Below are 23,835 nucleotides of genomic sequence, written 5' to 3' on the forward strand. Positions count from 1 at the left end.
TTTGAAAAAATCAATATCCACTTTCAAGTAGCATAAAATGGTACTCTTTTCTTCCTGTGTTTCTTACCATCCTGTATCTCACCAAACCCACAGACATCCCTGCACACTGGCCCAAATGTCCACATTCCAGGGAGGACCAGCTACATAATTTTTGGAGCCTCGTGCAAAATGAAAATGCAGGGCTCTTTGTTCAACAAAGCAGGAAAAAGTGCTAAGGTATTACAATAGAAAACTTTTTCTTTCTTCCATAGTCTCTCTTTCAACATGTCATGATGTTTTTAATTTGCTATTTAATGTCATTTTAAGTAACTAAAACTTAAAAATTTTGTTATTAGCATGACTTTTACCATTCATCTTTATATTGTACAATGTTTGTTTAAAGTGGAAATATCAGAGCATTTACCTTCTCTGTGAAATCGCCAAAATTACGTAATTCATATTTAATGGCACAGCTTCTGAGAATGCTTCTGAGGCATCTTGAGTCAGACTCAGGAAGGCTGGGAGGAGGAGGAGAAGGTCCATCCAGCATGAAGCAAGCCAAGGGCAGGCTCCTTCTGCTACGGGGATGCTTCCAAGGTGAGTGTGGACCCTCACAGGTGTCCTGGGTCCCCATCCCATGACTCAGGATGCACATACACTTGCTCACACCAGCTGCTGGACTGATGCACTGTGCTTCAGCTGGGGGAGCACCCTGGGGAAGTGCAGGCAGACATTTCTTCTTCCTATAGGCATGATACCCCAACCCACAGTGAATAAGCCACCCCCAGGGTATCGAAACCTCGGAGTTAGAAAGCTCTAAGTACTCGGATTAGGAATATGGGATAAAGGCTCATCTCCACCAACCTGTGGCCTTCGGCTGGCTGCCAGCTGATGCACCGTGGCTAGCACTGCTAGTCCAGAGCAGGATGGTCTCCACCATACTCTGCCCCAAGACTCTGACGGTGTGGGTGCCCTTCCCCATTCCTACACCTAGAGCCCTGGGCAGGGGTGGGGAGGGTGAAGCTGGGCAAAGCAGCGGGTAGCCAAGAACCCATCCTTGGGAGTGGGAAGGAGGCCTGGGTGTGAGCAGAGGCTCCAAGCCCCTGCACAAGCTCCATCGGCCCACTGACTTCATTTACAAAACAGAAATTCAAAGATAACATTATTAAGAATTTCAAGATGGTAACTGCAAATTATACAGATTTACTTTATGTGAATTATCTCATCTCATCTCATCCCTGTAACATGGGGCAGATACAATTTTTAGCCCCAATTTAGAGATAAGGAACCTGATACAGGGAAGGCAACTTGTCTAAGACCAGGAAATGAAAAGAATGGTCTACTATGATCAGAGTTTATTACAATAACATGGGATAATTTAAAACTAGGAAGCCTGTAAAGCAGATATATTGCATGTGGAGATCAAATTGGAAAAATGTATAATCACGTCAGTCAAAGCTGAAAAGGCATTTGAGATGATTCAACACTCATTCCTTTTTCCAGACTCTTTCAAATTCAGGAAATAAAGGATAGTTTCTTAACAAGATAAAGTATTTGTCTCAACTCAACAGGAAAATATTATGCTTAACTTGAAACATTAGATATAATCCTATTGAAACAGGAAATCAAAAGATTCCTGCTATCGCTATTAGTATTTTACATTGTTCTGAAAGCTATAATCAACACAAAAATACAGGAAATAGAAATAAGAGCAATAATATAGGAATGGCAAAGACAGTAACCGTCATCTGCATATAGTATGACTGGCCAACAGAAAACTAAGAGACTCAACAGAAAATAATGTCAGAACTACTAGGGGTCAGTTTAATGGCTGAATAAATCAAACTGCTTTTCTATATACCAACAGTAATTGGATAGAGAATCTAATGGGAAAAAATCCTACTCTTAAAAGCAATAGTAAGTATGTAGGATCTAGAAAAGACCTTATGAAGTGTATGACCTAGATAGTGAAAGCCATAGATCTTGAGAATAAATAATTGGAATAACTGTTCCTGGATGGGATGAAAATATTATAAAGATATTGTAATGGTTAATTTTTTTTTTTTTTTTTTTTTGGTGTCATCTTGCCTGGGTCATGGAGTACCCAGATATTTGGTCAAACATTATTCTGGGTGTTTCTGTGAGGGTGTTTTTGGATGAGATTAACATTGAAATCAATAGACTGAATAAAACAGATTAGCTCTCTAAGGTGGTGGGCCTCATCCGATCAGTTGAAGACCTGAATAAAACAAAAGGGCTAACTCTCCCCCAAGTAAGAAAGAATTCCTGCTGCCTGACGACCTTTGAACTGAAACACTGGCTCTCGAGCCTGCCAGCCTTCAGGCTGGAACTAAACCAATGGCTCTCTTGGTTCTCGGGACTTCAGATGCAGGTTGGAACCATACCATTGACTCTCTTGGATTTCCAGCTTGCTGACTCACCCTGTAGATCTTGGGACTTGTCAGGCTCCATAATCTTGTGAGCCAATTCCTTATAATAATAAATCTGTTTCTCTGTATATCTACATCCTATTGGTTCTGTTTCTGTGGAGAACCCTAATACAGGTGTCAGTGCTTTCCAAATTTATCATTTCAAAGTGACCCCAATAAAAACACTATTTGGAGGAGATATGATTCTAAACATATCTATATATGTTTATATATGTTCTAAAGTTAATCTGAAAGGATAAACAAGTAAGAATAGTTAAGAAATTTTTTGAAGAGAAGAGAAATCTGTGTGTGGCTGTTGAGAGGGGGAGATAGACTAGTTTTAGGAACTATGAAAACATTGTAAATAATTAAAACAATGTGGTTACAAGGATAGCCAGACTCTTAACACAGATTCAGGTATGTAAAAATACTTAAAAATAATTTGCATTATATTAGATGGCAAAAAGGAAGAATTATTCTGTAAATAGTGCTGGATAAATTGGCAGGGAAATCTAGAGTTAGGGCCTCATTTTTTTAAAACCATGTAACAAAATTAATCCCAAGTGGATTTTTTTTTTAGTTAAATACAAAGAAAATATAAGCCATAAAAATATATGACAGAATATTTATCAAATTGGGAGCTTAAAATTTCTAAGCTTAAAAGCAATGGAGGAAATGGCAAATAAGATCATATTCAAATACATAAAATTTATGTATTATATACTAGTCAATTCTCCATTATTCTAATAATTCTTTATATTACACTTCCCTGTTTAAATCATGTGTTACTTTGTCTTCTGACCAGATCCCAACTAATACAACTGGTAATTCTCGTTGCCTTGACATGTGTTTTGTCTGATATTAATATAACCACTGCAGTTTCTTATTGTTAGTGTTTACATTGTATTCTTTTATCTATCACTTTACATGTCGCCTATCCATGTCTTTATATCTAAAGTACATCTTTTCTAGGTAGCAAATGATCTTCATAAAATAATTGAGCTATTAATTGGAATATTTAGTGAACTTACATTTAATGTAATTATTAATTGGTTGAATTTATACAATCATTTTGCTATTTTTAAATTTATCATCCTAGTTTTCTTTGTTTCTCCCTTTACTGCCTTACTTTGGGTTAGTCAGTATCTTTTTATTATTGCATTTTAATTCATCTATGTTTCCATGGGTTAAAATACGCATTGACTGAATGAATATTATATCATTGCACTATACTGTAAGACTCTTAGAACAGGATACTTCCATTTACCCCTTTCTGTCCTTTATGATATTATTGAACATTTTAATGATAAACTCCACACTACATTGCTCTTTTTGCTTTAACCAGTTGATTACTTTTTTATATGTTTAAGATAAAAAATTTTATATTTGCTAGAAATTTACCATTTATGGCAAACTTCATTATTTTGAACAGATCAAAATTTCTGGCTGGTTTCATTTCCCAAGAGCCTGAAGAATTTCTTTTAACTTTCCTTATAGTACAGGTCTGCTGGTTTCAGGCTGTCTGATATTTATCTAAAGTTGTCTTTATTTCACTGTTATTTTTAAAGGGCTATTTTGCTGAATATCATATTCTAGGTTGCATTTCCTTTTTTTCTTTCCATACTTTAAAGATGTTACACCACTATCTTTTGCTCTCCATTGTTACTGATGAGAAGCCAGCAGTTATTCTTATCACTAACCCTGTGTATAATGTATCTTTTGTTTCTGGATCCTTTCAAGATTAAAAAAATTGTTTTTGGCTTTTCAGCAATTTGGCTAGGATATGACCAGGTGTAGGTTTCTTTATTAGGGTTTGATGGACTTCTTGAAACTATAATTTATGTATTTCTTCAAATTTGGAAAAATTTTGGCCATTATCTCTTTGAGTATTTTTCTGCTCCCCAGCCCACCCTTCTCCTTCTCCTTCAGGATCTGTAATTTCACTTATGGTTGACTGCTTTGTGTGGTCACTGATGCACTACTGTTTTTTGTTTTGTCTCCCCCCGCCCCCCAGTAACTTTCCCTCTTTGTGCACCAGTTTGGATAGTCTGTATTTCTCTGCCTTCAAGTTTACTGATCCTTTCTTACTCTGTCTCCAATCTTCTATTAAGTCCATACAATGAATTTTTATTTTAAATAATATATTTTCCAATCCTGGAATTTCCATTTGGTTATTTTTTATAGTTTTAATTTTTCTGTATATAATTTCCATTTCTTCTCTCATTATGTCCATCTTTTCCTTTAAACTTCTCAACGTATTTATAAGAGCTTTTAAAGTTTGTATCTACTAAGTCAAACATTTGTTTCCATGGGTTGCTTTTTCCCCTGATTAAGGGTCACATTTTCTTGCTTAGCATATATAAAACTTGTCTGCTTTATAGTGGTTGCTGTGGATATTACGTTATCAGAAATAGGATTTTTGTTGTTTTCCTTTAAAGAGTACTGAATTTTGTTTTAGCAGGTAGTCACTATACTGGTAGATCCGCTTGTTCCAATTGAGGATTAATTTTAGGTTTTATTAGGGTCCAGAGTCACCCTTACTCTAGAGTGGTCTTACTCCTAAGGCATGTCTTTAATTCTTGGGTTGTTCAGTGAGGCCTTTACACTCTGGCTGATTTGAACTACAATATCTCCCAGCCCCGTGTGACCTTAAGTGGCTGTTGTCTCATCTCATTTCTTCCATCTTCTATTTTCTGTTTGGGCTTCACTTCCCTCTGCTGAAAGTGCTTCCAGGCAGCAAGCCAGAGTGAATGTATAGGTCACCACATGAGTGTCCTTTCTCTCAAGGACAAAAGCCTTGAAGTGTCTGTTGTGCAATGTTGTAGTTTATGATGGAACAATACCAGTTACTCAGGACTGGACTCAAAACTCTTGATTGAGGTTTTGATTTCAGCAATTAAATTTTCTTAGAGATTCTGCCTCATAAGTGTATCTGTGTAATTCCTATAGTTTTAAAAAAAACTCGTTGTAATTTCATAGTTTGTTTCATACATAGCTCTTATGCATTCTGTCTTCGGTTCCAACAACTGCATTCTTTGGGGTCTAAATTTATTAGTTGATTCTCACTAATAGTGGCAGGCCTTATCTGGATTTGGTAGTCTTTGTTTAAGAGGTCAAGCTTGATTGTAATCAAGCATCTCTCTTTGTGTACATACGTGTCTCAGGACGCTTCAGGGCCTCCTTCAGGATTTTAGCTTAGAGGAAGGGGTCTCAGATTCAGGTTCTCCACCTCGTTGCTGTTTCAAGGCTGAATATACTCAGGTATGGTCAGTACAGAATTCTGACCTCAGGGAAATCCTATCCCTGCACAAAGCCTGCAGGCTCCCTATCATTCTAGTTTCAAGCACCTGTGAACTTTGTTGCTCTGGCCTGAGGTCCTCACCTATGTTCCTGACTATTTCCAGCAAGTCCAAATCAGGCTCCAAGCTACCTTAGTCTACCTGATTATTTGGGGCTCAGCTCTTGGATTTTAAAATTTTCATTTTTACTCTTTTTTTTGAAGGGAGAAATCCCTAGAAACCTGAAATGCTTCAGTGTATATTGTGTTTGTGCAGGGGTGGGGGGTGTCTAGCTATAGTGGAGGAGAAGTTAACCTCTAAGTTTCTAAAACCTCAAGTATTAGGAAGCAAAAACACATGTATTAACATTATAATCAGAAAAATAACAAAAAAGGACAACAGGTATCTATATCTGAATTATTAATGTACAATTCATGTGGTAAGTAATCACTATGAGAAATTGAGTTATTAGTATAATCTATTCATCATTTTTGTGTTGCTTAATTTATTTCTCAAGTTCAAATACTAGCTAAAGGATACTTTCCATAGACTGAATCTTTGTAAATTTTAGAAAAATATATTTAAGTTGACAAATGAAGGCTGACATTTGGCTATGCTTTAATAGGCTGAACACCAAGCAAATCCTATTCCTTTATTTGTTCATTTGGCAGTAAGTCTTGACATCACCTTCTCCTCTTTCTTAAATTTGCTTACTTAGCAGGGCACAATGCAGTTTTGATGTGCAATCTGATTTCAAAAGAACCTTTGAGACAGCTAATCTTCTGTACACTCACTGTAATTAAATATTACAGCACAAATGGTACATAAGATACTCACCTTCTTGAGAACCTCTTAGCACCAAAGAGCAGTGAAATAAAAAAGTATAGATTTTCAGAGTGGTTTTTGTAGATTTTTCAGCTTGAACTTTTAACTCTTATAGCACCTAGAGCTTACAAGGAATAAAGCATTAAATACCACAGATTACAAATATCTTTATTAGTTGTCTTTCCTTCTGTCCTAAACTCTCATTTTATCACAGTTTAAAATCCGCTAGAAGACAAATCTGCTTACCTTCAAGCTACTTGCTTCATCCTTGAAAATATGCGATAGAAAATGCCATACTTAATTAGGCTAATAATCAAGTTCAGTTCTTGGTCTCTGTGGTAAATGTCACCAAAATATGTCTTGTAGGAGAGTATGTCTGCTATCTTTAACTTTAAAATCCAATAACTGATATTCACTGACGTTCCTTTATCAATTAATCTCTTCCTCATCTCTACCACCCAAGCTTAAACATGTGGTAGTTCCATCAGTTCAAAATCACCATTATACATTTATTTTTCTTAAAACTATCTCTATCTGCCTCAAGAAGAAGTAACCAAATTCTGGATTTGGTGAATAAATCCATCCAGCACATGACCTTCATGATTTAGTCCCACTTTTCCCAGACTGAGGTCCTAAGTTTTAAAAATGTGCTTTTCTTGAAAAAGTAAACAAAGACATGGTAAAAATACTCAAACAGCTCAATAACAGCTCATTAAATACATGAGCTTATGGCCCCCTTTATTAAATATACCTATGGCTCCATCTTCAAAGGGCCTCTGAACACAACAGCAGCTAGGCTGTGGACTAACAGGCAGGAGAAATCTGACCAAAGAGAAAAAGACCTAGCAATACTGATAGTCACAGCCCCTCATATGAAATGGCCCAGCCAGAAGAGCAATGAGTGGAATCCATTGGCCAAAAGCTCACTCCATGCACACAGAGCTTCTAGTTTGTTTTAAAATATGAACATATAACAAAAGATTACCAGATATTCGAGAAAAACCTCTAATATGAGACACCTAAAACACAAACAGAAAAATGGAATGAGGCAATGAAGGGAGAAGAAAACTTCAAAGAAACTGAAATTAAATAATCAGAGACAGAATTAAAAGCTGCTGAATACGCAAAACAAGCACAGGAGACAATAAAAAGGTAAATTCAGAGAAAAAAAATTTTCTTCCTATATATATACATACCTATGATACAGACTAATTTACAAATTAGGTACAGTAACTAATAATAAAATAGAACACTTGTAACAGCATACTGTAATAATAGTTATGTGAATGTGGTCTCTCTCTCTCTCAAAATATCTGCTTGTATAAATTAAGTGTCTTTTCCATCTTAACGGAGCATTTACTACACTCTGTGGCTGTAACTTTTGCAGTTTGAGGTGTGACAGTATAACTAGCATGAATTTCTTTTTCTTTCTTCACAATTTCAGAAATAGAAGATTCGTTCTTACCGTAGGTATTAGCAACCTCAGAATAGTTTTCTTTTCCTTATTAAATTGAAAACTTTTATTTTTATTTTTTTTTTTTGCGGTACGCCGGCCTCTCACTGCTGTGGCCTCTCCCGTTGCGGAGCACAGGCTCCAGACGCGCAGGCCCAGTGGCCATGGCTCACGGGCCCAACCGCTCCGTGGCATGTGGGATCCTCCCGGACCGGGGCACGAACCCGTGTCCCCTGCATTGGCAGGCGGACTCTCAACCACTGAGTCACCAGGGAAGCCCAAGTTGAAAACTTTTACCTTCTCACTTAAAGGAAGCACTTTACAGCTTCTCTTTAATATATCCAAATTACTAGCATCACTACTCTTGCACGTTGGGTCCATTATTAAGTAAAATAAGGGTCACTTGAATGTAAACACTGTGATACCATGACATCCATCTGATAACCAAGACGGCTACTAAGTGACTAAAGGGTGGGATACACTGGGCAAAGGGACGATTCACAACCCAGGAAGGACATAGTGGGATTTCATCATGTTACTCAGAATGGTGAGCAAGTTAAAACTTATGGATTTTTTATTTCTGGAATTTTCCATTTAATATTTTTGGACCCAGGTTGACCACGAGTAACTGAAACCACGGGAAGTGAAGCCATGGATAAGGGGGGACTACTGAAATGTATTTTGAAAATTGGTAAATTTCTAGGAGTTGTCTTAGTAAGATGATACCTACAAAATACCAACATTAGTGAAACGGGCTGCTGCAGTGTTGGTTTAATGATTTTAAACCATTTAAACAGTTAGTCTGTAAAGGAAAATTGATATTCCATTCACATGTAAACTTTCTGAAAGTTTTCCAGTACCAATGATAATATTTTATCAATATAATGTATGAATTCCTATTATACACTTTGAGAGGCTTTATGGCTCTATGATGTATTTACTTACAGAAGTGTTGATGAGATTAATTTCTTGGCATGTATTGCTATAGCAGAGGGCATAAAATCAATGTAGGTTTGGTAATCAACAAAGATTTTCAAAGTTTATACGTGACATTTTTCAGAAAGACGTTAGTCCACAGATATACAGAAAAGCAAAGTACTAAATTTCTTGATTCAAGAGCAAGTGTATTTATTTTAAGATAACATAAGAATGTAAGACAGGTCACTTTACAGTTATAATAAGAACAATAAACTGGAACTTAAATGAAATTCATAATAAGAAATGATTCTGAGAATTACCATAAACCTTTCATCATAAAGTCTTCTGTAGAGAGTATGATACTAAAATTTCATGTATAGCTTCATCTTTCCAAGGAATAGTTTGTAGAAGGAAATACTGAGAATAGCATACATGTATTTAGTACATTACTATTTTCAAAGCACTTAAAATTTTTAAAATTGATGTAAACAACAGTCCAGTGAGATATTTTTACCTCCCATTTTATAGATGATAAAGTTCAAGACTGATAATATGTGGAGAATCACCATAATTTACTACTCTTTTCCATTTTAATTGATCAGAATATTTTATTTATTTGCATTTTAATATTATGCTGCAGTCTTACAAGCAGATGAGTATCCATTCAATCTGATAAGCAATAAAGAATAAAGGTTACGTATGTAGTATTCCTTGGGAGAATGGCAGAATTATAAAGAATCTTAATGAGCTAATTCAGTTTTTAATATCTATTTATAGGACTGTTCTAAATAGCAATTTTTCCATATATGCAAGATAATTTCGTTTATAATTGAAGATAAAAGTAAGTTGCATTTTTTCCATTCTTTTAGATAGCAAATAATATTGAGAACATTCAGTGTAAGGTAAAATAGAGCTGGGGCACGTTAAATGAGAAGGTAGACATTTTCATTTAGTTAATCAACTGAATCAACCTGCAAAGCAGGTGAAATTATACTATGTGAAATCCTAAAACTGATGAATCACATATTTCTATATCAATGTAATAAATAATATCAGATAAAGAATGTAAAAAGTCTAAAAATGCATTGTCAATGCTAACAACATATTCTTGGGAATAACATTACTTTTATAAATAGGCTGATGCAGAACTATCAAATTCACCTTTAATAACTTAACAAAAACAAAGTCAGTATTTCCCATTTTCATATGTAAAAGCAAGATAACAGTTGGAGTGTGTGCAGTTTATATTTAGTACATCTTAGAAGATAAATGAACCTATCTTCCACATACAGTATAATTTAAATTCATTGTTCTATTTTTGCATAGTAACTTTTTATAAACTACGTTTTTTTAATTGAACAGATTTCCATTAAATCCTATCAAGTTATTTTCTCCAGGAGAAAATATAATTTTGCTGTTTTTCAATAGAAAGTTTATCTTTTCTCTTTTAAGACATTTTGAAATAATAAAGTCTATTTAAAGTATTCATGATTACTGGCTGTTTGGCATTACTTTAACATGTGGTCCTTTCGCAAGAAACAAATATTAACTTCTACCTAATATAGACTTCAGTCTGCTGAACCATTTTATATTAATCTTTTATAATACTCATTTTGACACCACAGACACATAATAACAATATGCGATAAGTTACAGAGCCTCAAGATATTATTTTTACTACTGTTATTAACATGTACCATCTGCTATCAGGAGATGCACCATGTTTAAAACAATAACGACAACAACAGTGACTACTGCTACAAAAACTACCACTGTTTCTACCATTAATGTATGAGTTTTTTTGAGAAAAAAATTTACATTTTAAATTACTGTATACATAAAATAATATCAGACATTCTGTTGACTTTGGTAAATGAACAAAAACTTTAAAAAAACTTTATATGATTCAAACAATATATGTTAATTAAGCAATTTTAAAAGTTAAAAGTACAGTGTAAACCATCATATTGTATAGTAGCTTAATTTCTATTTGTGTTTCAAAATTACTTCAATGTAATTAAAAGCCTGGAGATCTATTAACAATTCTAAGGGCCCTAAGATAAATCTCAAGGAATATTCATTTTCTGATAATAAGTTCAGTCTAAAACCAAAAATATGTTGCTGTTCATTTTTAAGTGATCTAGATTCCAGGAGTCATACATTATTTTGAAATGAGACAAATTTCTAATAAATTTTTTTAAAAATTAAAATACATTCTTATATAGTCACTGGAAGAATCCGAAGGGAATGAAAAAGTGCAGAGTTCAGTAAATCAAGTCAAAAGCTCAACATGATAACACGTAACGTTAGTAATTAGTAAGAAGATGCATGATAACATGTAACATTAGTAATCACTAAGAAGATGCATCTTATATTCAAAAATTCAGTTAAAGAAAAAATTATAATTAGCATTTCACCTTTTCCTTCATTTACACAAGTTCTGATCTCAGACCTGCTTCCACCCGCTGAAGTTTTTGCTTCTTGCACTTTCAAGTAGATAATAATCCTTTAAACTTTGCTTTAGAAGTACCTAATTAAAAAAATATATGTAATACATAAAAGTAACATTTTTTAGGATGAAATTCGGAGGTAACAGCATTAATCATTATAATAATCACAGGAAACAGTAAGGCACATGATAAAAACACGCAACAGCAAGTATAAGAATCAAAGACTTAATCATAAACTATTTCCTTAAATTTAAAGGTTCAGTGTTTTGTTTAGTAACTTGTCTAATCCACAGTCTTACAAAGTTCTAGAATCTAAGTAGTCATTTTTTTCTATGGTTCTATATACTACTACACAGAATCAATAATGTCAATGTGACACTATTACAGGCTGGTTGGAAACACTATCTATATGAACATATAAATGGTATAGTCCTACTATTTTTTTAAATGTTTAGCTTAACTTCTTATAATAAAGGCAATATAAAGTTCCTCAAAATAGAGATTAGGAAGACGTGACTTCTTCTGTTAGCTCAATCACAACAGTTACCACCTTAGATAAGTAAATAAGCCTACTTACCACTAAACATTTTAGACCAGCAATTCCCTAAATGGGTTCCATAAAATATTAGGCTTCAAAGCTACTTTGCAAAATACCCAATACTGCTGTTTTCTTTTAGAGAGAAAAATCAATAGTGGCATATTAAGATCTGTAAGTCCTAAGGAACCTATTTAACCATATCTATTATGATATTTCTCATACTTATTTCTAAACAGCTTTTGGTCTTTTAACTAATATACATTGACATCCTATGCATATGTACCACTTTGGTAATGCCACTCTAGACAAATATAAATGTTTTAATCTTGAAAAAAATAGGTATTTGCAAGCATGTAAATGAATGAAAGTTTCACTGCAGAGACCTAATCAGAACCCACAATCAACCAAAATTTTATAGCTATAGTTGACTTTTAAAAGAAAAACAAAAAGAAAAAAGGAAAAACAAATCTCTCATTTTGGAGGTCAGCAACAAGTCTGAGATACTTATTTGGGTTGATACAAACTGAACAAATCTCCCGTATCTTCCTCAACTATTTCATTCCATGGTGATGGTGTAGTAAATAATAACTAAGATGGTTTTGTCATCACACAGAATGAGGCTCAAATTGCTCAAATCCTGGTTTGCAACTTACTAGCAAGTTATCTTGGGTAAATGACTCCCCAAGTCTCTATTTTCTCTGCTGTTAAATGGGATATCTATCTGTAAGGATTAAATGAAATACTACATGTAGAAGAACACCTAGTATAGTGCCAGGCACCCAAAATAACTCTAAAAAAATTTAGTTGCTATTATTGTAGCAGATGTTTGGAATCATGATCCTAAAAAATAGTTACAAATATCCCTTAGATGCTAGTAATCCTAGATTATAAAAATGCAATCTGGATTCATTATATTGTATCTGCTCAGATACAAAACTACAGGTTAAGCAGAAAAATTTTCAGTCGCAACATTCATGAGAATTCCAGTCAGATGAGTATTTATTCCAGTTCATTTTTAGATCACAACTTAACAGTGGCAAACTAATGCTTTGTTATAATAACTATTCTTAAACTGAATTGTATGGTGTAAAATGAAATCATTAAAAGACTAATTCTTAACTTGAATTAGTGACCTAAACATTAAAAATAAATTATAATTCTATTTCTTTCAGCTATTACCTAAATGTTGTAAGAGAAGAATAAATTATGACCCTTCTTTTACTGTTACTGAACAAATTTAGACAAACAGGTGCTAACATACTTATCTGCTATGAAGTTCCTTCTTCAGACAGGATTTGAAAGTGGGATACTTCTGAACTGTTTTATAACCCTGTGGAACAGAGGATTAAGAGTGTGCAAATGTAAATAAAATGTTATGGGGTCACAGATATTCAATAAATAAGGCAAAAATAAAAATACATAAAATCTAAGAGAGAAATACAGTGTCAAGGGTTTATAGCATAGTTTTATATTGGGGTGGCCAAAAAGTTTGTTCGTGTCTTTCGTAACATCTTACAAAAAACCTGAACGAACTTTTTGGCCAACCCAATATTTTAGTTTGATCTTGCTATTCTAAAATATTTGAGGAAAAAAATGATTTTCAACGCATGCCCTTTTAGGCATTTGTGCCATCACCGCAAATGTTAATAACTAACCACTAGGTGGCAGTTAAGTACACGGTATCTTTACCAAGACAGTTGGGATTTTAAGAATCCATTAAAAATCTTTAAAAACATTGTCTCAGATGAATCTTGATTTTTTTGTACATATATATATATTTTCTTTTTAAATGTATAATGCTCAGGGGTACTGTTACCAAAGAGGGAAGACTGAATATTCTAGCTGTTAATCATATTTTTTTTTCTTTTTCCATTTGTGGCACATCCAAATACATTAAATGTGTAAACATTTATTGATTTATGCTACATTTCATTCTTTAAAACATATTTCTGAGAAAAATCACTGAATTTCTTGTAATTATTTTGCAGTATAAGATGTTAAAAGGAAAGAACAGTTCAACAGACAAAAAAACATTTTTTACCTCATTTTCCATATAAAAAGTACTGAATATGCAGTGACTTAAGAACCTCACGTTGCCTAGTGGAAATCTGCATCATATAAAATGAGAAATAGTGATATTTCTTTGTATACTAGCAAGTCTTAAACAGCCAGTGTGCAGACTGAATCAAAATATTTGGCAACATTTCCCCCCCACAAACTGGGATGAAGACATTAAACTAATTGAATATGAAAATAAGTTATTAAAATTGACACTGATTTTATATTTAAAAAAGCATCACCTTTTATCTCTTCAAATTGTTTTTGAAAATAGGTAGGGCCTTATGTTTTTTCTTTTCAAATATAACATTTCCTGTTTATATCCTTAAAAACTTATATAAATTGTTTCTGAAACTTAGATGGATTTTTTTCTTTCAGTTTTTTAAAAGGATAGCAATAGGGTTGAAATTTATAGGTTTACCCGGAATCCTCTATGGAGTCTGTCTTTCATAATTCCAATGAATTCTTTATAGCTTAATTGATCATCTTTGTCAACATCAAAAATCTTAAAGACTGTGTTCACTAAATGTGGTGAAAGTCTGAGGCCAGTGGCTACATAGACGGCACGTTTAAATTCATCTAGATAAATGACACAGAAAAGGAGTAAACCATTAACATTATTTTTATAATATGTGTTAATTACTAGCAAGGTTATAAAAGAAGGTTTTTTTTTCTAAACATGGGTCATGATCTTATGTAACATAGCACTTTTCATTAATCATGCCATCTTTTTAGGGAACATAAAATTTTTTGCGGTTTTAATTAAAAGGGCCTACTATCAACCACAGATACTTTAGAGGTTATTAAGGTGAATAAGCTCTCAAGAAACTTACAGTTCAGATGGGAGATGACACACCTGCCCAAATAATCATTACACAGGACCACACAAAAAGCAGCAACAAAGCGCTATGAGAATTTGGAAATGAGTGGTTACTTGTGGGGTAGCGTGGAGTAGGGAAAAGAGAGAGAAGACAGCGATTAGGGAAGGCTGCCGCTTTGTATCTGAGTTCAGCCCTGAAGGATAAAGGATTTCAGCTTGTAGAGATGAGAGGAAATGGCAGATGATGACATGAAAGAACAAAGGTGGGGCAGGGCACAGGAGCACCAGGCATGTTCAGAAAATGAGCAGCCTGGACACCCAGGAGCTGGGGAAGCTCTGCAGGGGGACTTTGAGGTGAGGAACCTGTACGATCTTCAACAGGCAATTGGGGAACTGAAGAATTTTCCATAGCAGGTGTGTCAGGGTTAATCTGTTTTAGGAAGATTATTCTGTGAGTTGTCCGGGAAACGTCAGAGAGGAGAGTGGATAATGGCAGGAATACCACTGCGGTGGCTACAGCAATAGCTCTTTCTAAGGGGTGATAACGTGAATTAACGTGCTAGAAGTGGCAACAGAAGAAAAAAAAAGAGACAGATGTATTCCTAGCACCTGCAAGAGTGATTTTTTTCATTTCGTTTCATTCAGTTCCACAAAGTAAAAGAGCAACTTTCCATTCTGAACCAGCTAAGCAGATACTGACTTTTTCTCTTTTTAAAGTTGATTAGTAGGTTTACCATGGCAGTAAAACATTGGCCTGTTAAGGCAGGGCTCCCAAAGGTTTCGGTTTTAAAACACTAAAATGTGTTAAGAAGATGCCTTATTTGAATATCTAGACCAGTCAAAGGGTGAAATATGAAAACTTTTCAGTTTTTAGGTTTCTCTTCCTCAACGAGTAAGTGAATGAAGCTATGCGAGGGATTCACTATCTGTGTTTTGGGGAAAGAGAATTATTAGCACTTAGAGGCTCCGGTTTGCCTTGTCCCTAGAACTTGGTAATAAAATAACCAGACTGTCCTCTGAGATTGAACTGGGGGATTAGCACTTATTAGATTATGGCAGACACGGGTAAAATCACCATAAAGACATAACCAGAAAGTCCTCATATGGCAAGAATATTTAAAAACAATATGGCCACGAGGGAAGGGAAGGTGGGTCATAGCTACAGAATGCTGGGAAAAGGACTTGACTTGTTAGTCTACCTACAGGGAAAGAATGAGCAGGTCCTGAGGACTACGGCATTCAGAATTCTATGGCAGTTGTATTTTTTGGTAAATCAAGCAAAATTGACTGTCATTTTTATATATCGTTCTTAAAACTTGGCTAATGTAAGTCCATGGCTAAGAGGTGGCTCTGTTGACAAAATTCAGGTTTCTGAGCCAGCAGAGAGTGTGGGTAAAATCAGTAAGACAAACAAATAATATGAATATCACCCTGTGATGATGTTTGCGGCATGGCCAGCTGGCTCTTCTATAGGGAGACACATATCCCCTCGAGGTTACCAAGCAGCCATGAGGTTTCTTCCTCTTTAAACCTTTACAAACATCATTAGCTTTTCCCATAATATGCAGTGAAGGACAATCATAAATTTAATACAAAATAGTAGCATATTTTCCTAAATTTAGCTTAGGGAAAACAAATTTCCTGTTGAAGTATACACCAAACTTCCAGGCAAACTGATGGCTAATATGATATATCTAGTTAATTTGTTGTCAAAGTCACCAGAAGCAATGTAGGAATATGGTTTGCTTTTAGTTTTTGAAAGTTTGTTACTTACCTTGCCCTATAGAGCGACTTGCAAAATTATACATATTCAAGGCTATTGCAAAGTCTTCTAGGTTGTTCAAAAACTGGAAAAATGACCTGAATTCATCAAATGTAATGCCCTATATTGGGAAAATATATGTAAATATATTTAGCATTGTCAAATTGATTTAAATAAATATCTACGCTTACTAGAAATAAGTAGATTGAGCATCAGCAATATATCTTGTAAGTATATATTTCCAGGGTACCTTCTGAAACCTTCTTTCTCCAAATGAAATGTAAAATTCACTCAAATTTTTTCCACTGGGTAATGTTGCTACTATTAGCAATGATAGGTGAAAATATTTTTAAAACACTGTCATATCAGCACAAAGTTAAAAATGCTACAATAAACATAAATTTAAAAGTTTCCATTTTTGGAAATTCTCACTTCAGGCCTGAATTTCTTAAACTTTAAAAGTTAGTATGATCATTAAGGAAAAAGAAGAAAAAAAAACCCTCTAAAAACAGTTTCTTGGGCTTCCCTGGTGGCGCAGTGGTTGAGAGTCCGCCTGCCAATGCAGGGGACACGGGTTCGTGCCCCAGTCGGGGAAGATCCCACATGCCATGGAGCGGCTGGGCCCGTGAGCCATGGCTGCTGAGCCTGCATGTCCGGAGCCTGTGCTCCGCAATGGGAGAGGCCACAACAGTGAGAGGCCCACGTACCGCAAAAAAAAACACACAAAAAAAAACAACAAAAAAACCCCCCAGTTTCTCCTGTACATGTATTTCTCCTTAAATATATTTCAGCATTAGGTCATTAATGTCTTTATAATGACAATGCAAAATAAATATGTCTAATAAGCCAACAGTCATGTATTTTTACTTGTTCCTGCCATGATAAGGCTGCCAGAATAACAGGAGGAAGTACAATGACTGTAGCAGAGCTCTGGGAGGCCCAACACAGGGCTTCCGGTAGGGTCATGGAAAGGACTCTGGAATTTCATTTACGTAAATTGAAATTATTGCCACTGCTATAACTTCAATTAAACAGGAAAGTTGCTTGAAATAAGCACAATGTATCTCTGATAATACGAATTTGGATACAAAGGGCTGCATTTGCTTGATGTGTTCTGCTCAGCAAGATGAACAAAATTGAGAGACAAAGTAAACCGAGAACAAGCAGAGGGCTGAGAGCTTAGGCTTCACAAATTCTGACCTTACTACTGGGGTAGCAGGGGAAGGGAAGCTAAGGAGGTGGCACTGGAAAGCTGGGCAAAGAACCAGAGAGTTTATTTTCATATAAGCCAGCTACTGATTAAGTGATTTATTATCAAAATAATATTATCAATTTGTTATTGAAATAATAATACCAAATTTTAATACACATTAGTTCCACTTCAATTATAACCCCTCTTTACTTTCAAGGAGAATCATCACTGTCATTTCTCTTCACTTTTTCTTTTTCTCTTTCCTTACATTCATTTATGGCCATTCCAACTCTGGATTCTGCTCTGTGATCTGATCCCCCCTGCCATGTTTTCCTGACAGGACTGTTTGACTCAATTAGGGAGACTGAGCCAGAAGGGGTTTGTCTTGATGTGAAGAGCTTGTTGCCAGGGAAACTGGCCACTGCTCTGGTTCTGTATCAGTTTGTGCTGGATCAGCTGTCCCAGCAACAATCTCTGTGTCAGGGTGACAGGTTAATGCTGGTAAAAGTGAAAAACAAGAGGATGGGATATTTTAAAACAAAGTGTAAACAAAAATGTCAATACTTTTAGGGAGCTTAAAATTAAAAGCAAATCAAAGAATGACAGAATACAATGTTCTCCATCTGAACCTTTGGATTTTTCAAAATGGGGATCTCATGTTTGGAAAGACAGGGCAAATTCAAAACCATACAGTAATTGTTTTGTACAGATTAAACTCTTTGTGTTTGTAAATTGAAAAATAGGGCATTCATTTTGATGGCGATTATTTAAAGCAATCCATTCTTAACAGAAGTGAGGGACAGACAGTCTGGGGAAGTGGCAGAGAGACAGGGGTATGGCCATTTCTTCTCCCTCCCCATTCTTATTCCCAGAATCACTTCTGTAATGAACCACTGGGACTTGAATGGAGTGTGTCCTAATCGTTAGAAGTGGAGTAAAAAGAAGTAGCTTACATTGTAACAAAAATAAAGTGATGATACTATCTGACGACTTTAAAGTATCAAAAATACATATATACTGAGAGTCCAGAAATAAACCCAAATATCTATGGTCAACTGATTTTCAGTAAGGGTGCCTTGTTCTCAAATTGTCATGATATGTGATTTGACCTGTCCGGTGATTCCCTGAAGGACCAGCACAGAGGCTAACTTTTGTTTCACCCTTTTCCCCTTGGACTAGAATGGCTTTCCTGGTGACAGTGACATCTATTAAAACATTTAAAGACATACACACTCTATGCCAGCTGGGGCAAGGGACGACAGAGGAGACAAGTGGCAGACAGAATCCAAAAGCCTGGGAAGGAGGAGGCTGAAGAGAATGATTACTGGGAGAATAGGGGCTCACAGCGCTATTGCATATACTTGGGAAATTGGACATGCCCAGGAACTGACACATGCTTTAACAGACCTGCGAGGACCCTAGGTTACCACCTCTGGCAGATATGCGAGCTCTGTGAAAGCAGGAGGTGAAGGTAAATAAAGGGGCTTAGGTAGCCTGGCGTAGTGTTGAAGGAGTGCTCCAGCTCACAGCTTAACTGCAAAGACTGGGACAGTACTATATTTTTTTCTTCTTGGCTTCAGGCATTTAAGGAAATCTCTGTCAGTTCTCTGGCTAACCCCTAAGATAAAGGAACAGAGTCTTAAGTGACTGCACACGACAAGGACTTTTTAGTGACTGTTTAGTGACTTATCCAAGCTATTTTGCAAATGGACAACTGTAAGGGAGAATGTGATTTCCAGAGTTACCATATAATATTCAAAATGGCTAGTTTTTAGCAAAAAATTACAGTGCATACAAAGAATCAGGAAAATATGGCCCATTCACAAGAAGAAAAAAAAGAATCAACAGAAGCCATCCCTAAAGAAGCCAAGACATTGGACCAAAGAAAAAAAGATTTTAAATTAATTGTTGTAAATACGCTTAAAGAGCTAAAGGAAACCATGGACAAAGAACTAAAGGGAATCAGGAAAACCATGTATGAACAAAATGAGAATAAAGAGACAGAAAGTGTAAAAGGAACCAAATAAAAATTCTGGAGCTTAAAAGTACAATAGCTGAAATGAAAAGCTGACTAGAGAAGTTCAACAATAGATTTGGGCAGACAGAAGAAAGAATCTACGAAATTAAAGAGAGGACAATTGAAATTATTCAGTCTGAGGCACAGAAAGAAACAAGAATGAAGAAAAGTGAACAGGGCTTCTCTGGTGGCGCAGTGGTTGAGAGTCCGCCTGCCGATGCAGGGGACACAGGTTTGTGCCCCGGTCTGGGAAGATCCCACATGCCGCGGAGCGGCTGGGCCCGTGAACCATGGCCGCTGAGCCTGCGCGTCCAGAGCCTGTGCTCCGCAATGGGAGAGGCCACAACAGTTAGAGGCCCGTGTACCGCAGGAAAAAAAAAAGAGAAAAGTGAACAGAGCCTAAGGGTCCTGGGGACACCATCAAGTTCATACATACGTTATGGGACTTCCAGAAGGAAAAGAGAGAAAGGAGTCGAAAGAATATTTAAAGAAATAATGGTTGAAAACACCAAATTTGAGGGAAGACGGGAGTCTACACACCTGAGAAGCTCAATGAAATCCAAGTAGGATAAACTAAAAAACGCCCACACCAAGACACATATTCAAAGTGTCAAAAGCCAGAGCCAGAGATACTTGAAAGCAGCAGAGGAGAAGCAGCTCTTCACATAGAAGGGATCCCCAATAAGATTAGCAGCTGATTTCTCATCAGAACTCACAGAGGCAAGAAGTGAGTGGGATACTTCAAGTGCTGCAAGAAAAAAACCTGTCAACCAAGAATTCTGTATGTGGCAAAAGTATCCTTCAAAAATGAAGAAATTAAGACATTCTCAGATAAACAAAAGCTAAGGGAATTCATCACTAGCAGACCCGTCCTACAAGAAATGCTAAAGGAAGTCCCTCAGGCTGAAAAGACAAGAAACTAGATAGCAACTCAAAGCTATATAAAGAAATAAAGAGTTCTGGTTAAGGTAAAGGTAAAGGTGATTACATAGATAACACTTCATACTCACTAGGATGGCTATAATTTATATATATAGCAATTCCACTCTAGGTATATACCCAAAAGAACTGAAAACTGGTATTCAAACAAAAAAATACATGTACACACATATTCATAGCAGCATTATTCACAATACCCAAAGGGTGGGAAAAGCTCACATGGCTATGGGCAGATGACTGGATAAACAAATAGTGGTATACACCTACAATGGAACGTTATTCAGCCATAACAAGGAATGAAGTACTGATAGATGCTACAATGTGGATGAACCTCAAAAACATTATGAAAGAAGCCAAACATGAAAAGTCATATATTGCCTGATTCTTTTTATATGAAATAGCCAGAATGGTTAAATCCACTGAGAGAAAAAGCAGACTGATGGTTACCAGAGGCTGGGGGAAAACACTTAATAGGTACAGGGTTTACTTCTGGTGTAATGAAAATGTTTTGGAAATAGACAGAGATAGTGGTTGTACAACATGTGTATATACTAAATGACACTGAATTGTTCAGCTTAAAATGGTTAATTTTATGTTACATGATTTTTAACTCGGTAAAATTTGAAAAAATCAAAAGACTATAATGAGGAAAAGATTTAACTTGAAAAAGCCAAAAACATCATCAAGACAAATTATCATCCAAACTAAAACGACCATTTAGAAAACATGCGCTTAAGAGGACCTCAGGAATATAAACTATGTTTATTCTCAACACAAAATTCATATTCATATCATAAATTAAGTGTGCTATTTAGATCAGTAACTGATCTAAATAGCAAATACATAATAACTTTTAGAAATATATAAACAACTTTGAAAGATTGAGGGAAGTGTACCATTGTGAAAAAAGCAGAAAATTCAAACTCTGAAACTTACTGGCCGAATGACCTAATAAGGTAAGTCTCTTAAATCTTTCTGAACATCAGTGCCCTCAAAGCTTAATAACGGTAATTTTATTACTTTCTTGTTAATATTTACATTATGTGGTTATGATGAGAAGCCCTCTTCCCTTCCCTTCTACAGTCTCTATCTACATTCTCTCCTAGATAAGTTCACCTGGTCCCATGGTATTTAACATTTTTTTAAGTTAGTTATCTTATATAGCAATATATTCACCTGTTCAAAATTCAAAAGGCACAAAAGAATATACAACACAAAATCTCCCTTTCTCCCACCCTTGTCACCTAGCCATGTAGTTCCTTTCCTTGGAGGAACCAATGTTTTTAGTTCTGTGGGTCCTTCTAGAATTAGCATAGGCTATCTTTTTAAACAAATGGTAGTATACTATATACAATGTTCTAAGTTGTGTTCTTTTTCATTTACTGCATCTTGGAGATCATTCTATATTAGTACATAAAGACCTTTCTTAGTCTTTTTCCAGCTGCACCTTTTCCCATTTTATAGTTACATCATAATTTATTTAACCAGTAACTTACTGCAAGAGGTAGTTTCTGGTATTTAACCAGTATGTTACTGAAAGAGGCAGGTAGTTTCCAATCTTTTGCTACAATGCTATAATAAATAACTTTGTATATATCTACCATTTCATATGAGTGAATATATATGTAGATAAAATTCACAAAAACAGAAAAGCTTTAAGTTCCACATCTTTAAATATTATCTATCAATTCATTTGACAGGGGCTCTAGGTGCTGCGGATATATGAGTGAATAAAAAAGATAAAAACACTAGCCTTCCTGGAGTTTATGTTCTAGTTAGGGGAGACAGACAACAAATAATAAAAATAAGTAAATGTCAATACTATTATTTATCCAGATAAACAATGAAAAATAAACAGTAAATTATATGGTATGTTAGAAGACAATAACGCTATGGAAATAAAAACAGATTAAGGGAAGAAGGAATAGGGAATGCCAAGGGAAAGGGTTATAATTTATCTACTAGATTATTACTTACATAGTATGTTACATATTATTTATATAATAGGTGAGTCTTTATATATTAGATTGGAAGGGTAGGCCTCATTGAGAAATAACATAGTGAGCGATATACACAGCATATCTAAGAGAAGAGCATTCTGGGCAGAGAAAAGAACACACACAAAACCCCTGAGACAGCAGACTGCCTGGTATTTGAGAAACAGTAAAGTAGCCAGTGTGGCTGGAGCAGAGCGAGGACAGGGGAGAATGGCAGGAAGTGAGGTCCGAGGTAATGAGGGAGCAGCCTGTGTAGGCCTTGGAGGCCACTGTAAGGAGAAAAATGGGGAGTTACTATGATAAGATCTGAATCATGGTATAAAGCGCTTCCTTAAATGCTGAACGGGGAGCGGATGGCAGGGAGGCAAAGCTGGAGGCAGAGAGGTGACTTAGGAGGCAACTGACCTGGGTGGTAGCAGTGCAGGTGGCAAGGAGTGATCAAGTGCTGACAGGAGCAGTGTCAGGAGGATCTGTGGTGGATTGTATGTAGAATGAGAGGGAGAGGTCCAAAAATTTTGGCTAGAACGACTACGAAGAATGGAGTTTCCATTAATTCAAGCAGGGAAGATGGCGCGTGGAGCAAGATTTTGGGGGGATGCTCAGGAGTTGAGTTTTGCAACATTAAGCCTGAGATGTCTATTGGATACTACTGGAGATGCTGAGTAGGCGGTATGAAGTACAAGACTGAAATTCAGGGGAGACGTTTAAACTGGAGACACCATTTGGAAGTCTATACACCAAAAGTAGTCCTCATTGCACCCCTGAATGCTAGAGTCACACATCCAACTGCCTGCAGAATTTCTTCAAGTGGATACCTCATAGGGATCTCAAATTTAACTTGTCCAAAATAAAACCATTGATTCTTTCCTAATCCCAAGCTTGTAGTCTTGCTTAGCTCAATAAATGGCACTGTTTCACCATGTGGTTCAGGCCAAAACCTAGGAGTTCTTCATGATTCTTGTTCCATCACATTGCAGTCTAATCCAGCAACATGTTCTATCAGCTCTACTTTTCAAATGATCCAATATCGGACCACTTTTCCCTAGTTTCACCCTGGTCCAAACCATGCTCATCTCTTACCTATACTCCTATTATAACAACATTCTAACTTGCCTTCTTCTTTCAAACCTTGGCCAACTGAAGTCTATTCTGTATACACCAGCCATGATGATCTTTTGAG

The 23,835-nt window shown here is 35.8% G+C and overlaps 1 protein-coding gene across 7 annotated transcripts in view; it reads right to left on the bottom strand.

Moving 5' to 3' along the window:
• Positions 1-9,073: 9,073 nt before the first annotated feature.
• Positions 9,074-23,835, bottom strand: part of MICU3 (mitochondrial calcium uptake family member 3) — an 87,704-nt gene continuing 72,942 nt past the window's right edge. For 4 of the 7 annotated variants that reach the window (XM_073798720.1, XM_019921639.3, XM_073798722.1 and 1 more), the window contains 4 exons: positions 16,523-16,631; positions 14,350-14,507; positions 13,132-13,200; positions 9,074-11,412 (listed from right to left, as the gene is read on the bottom strand). In XM_073798720.1, the coding sequence (XP_073654821.1) occupies positions 13,132-13,200; positions 14,350-14,507; positions 16,523-16,631 (336 nt within the window). In that variant the 3' untranslated portion in view covers positions 9,074-11,412. Of the gene's footprint in view, positions 11,413-13,131; positions 13,201-13,911; positions 13,979-14,349; positions 14,508-16,522; positions 16,632-23,835 lie in introns of those variants that run through there. The other 3 variants (XR_012329021.1, XR_012329022.1, XM_073798721.1) reach the window with 3 other exon arrangements.

The sequence above is a fragment of the Tursiops truncatus genome, chromosome 21, assembly GCF_011762595.2.
Source record: "Tursiops truncatus isolate mTurTru1 chromosome 21, mTurTru1.mat.Y, whole genome shotgun sequence".
Taxonomy (NCBI): domain Eukaryota; kingdom Metazoa; phylum Chordata; class Mammalia; order Artiodactyla; family Delphinidae; genus Tursiops; species Tursiops truncatus.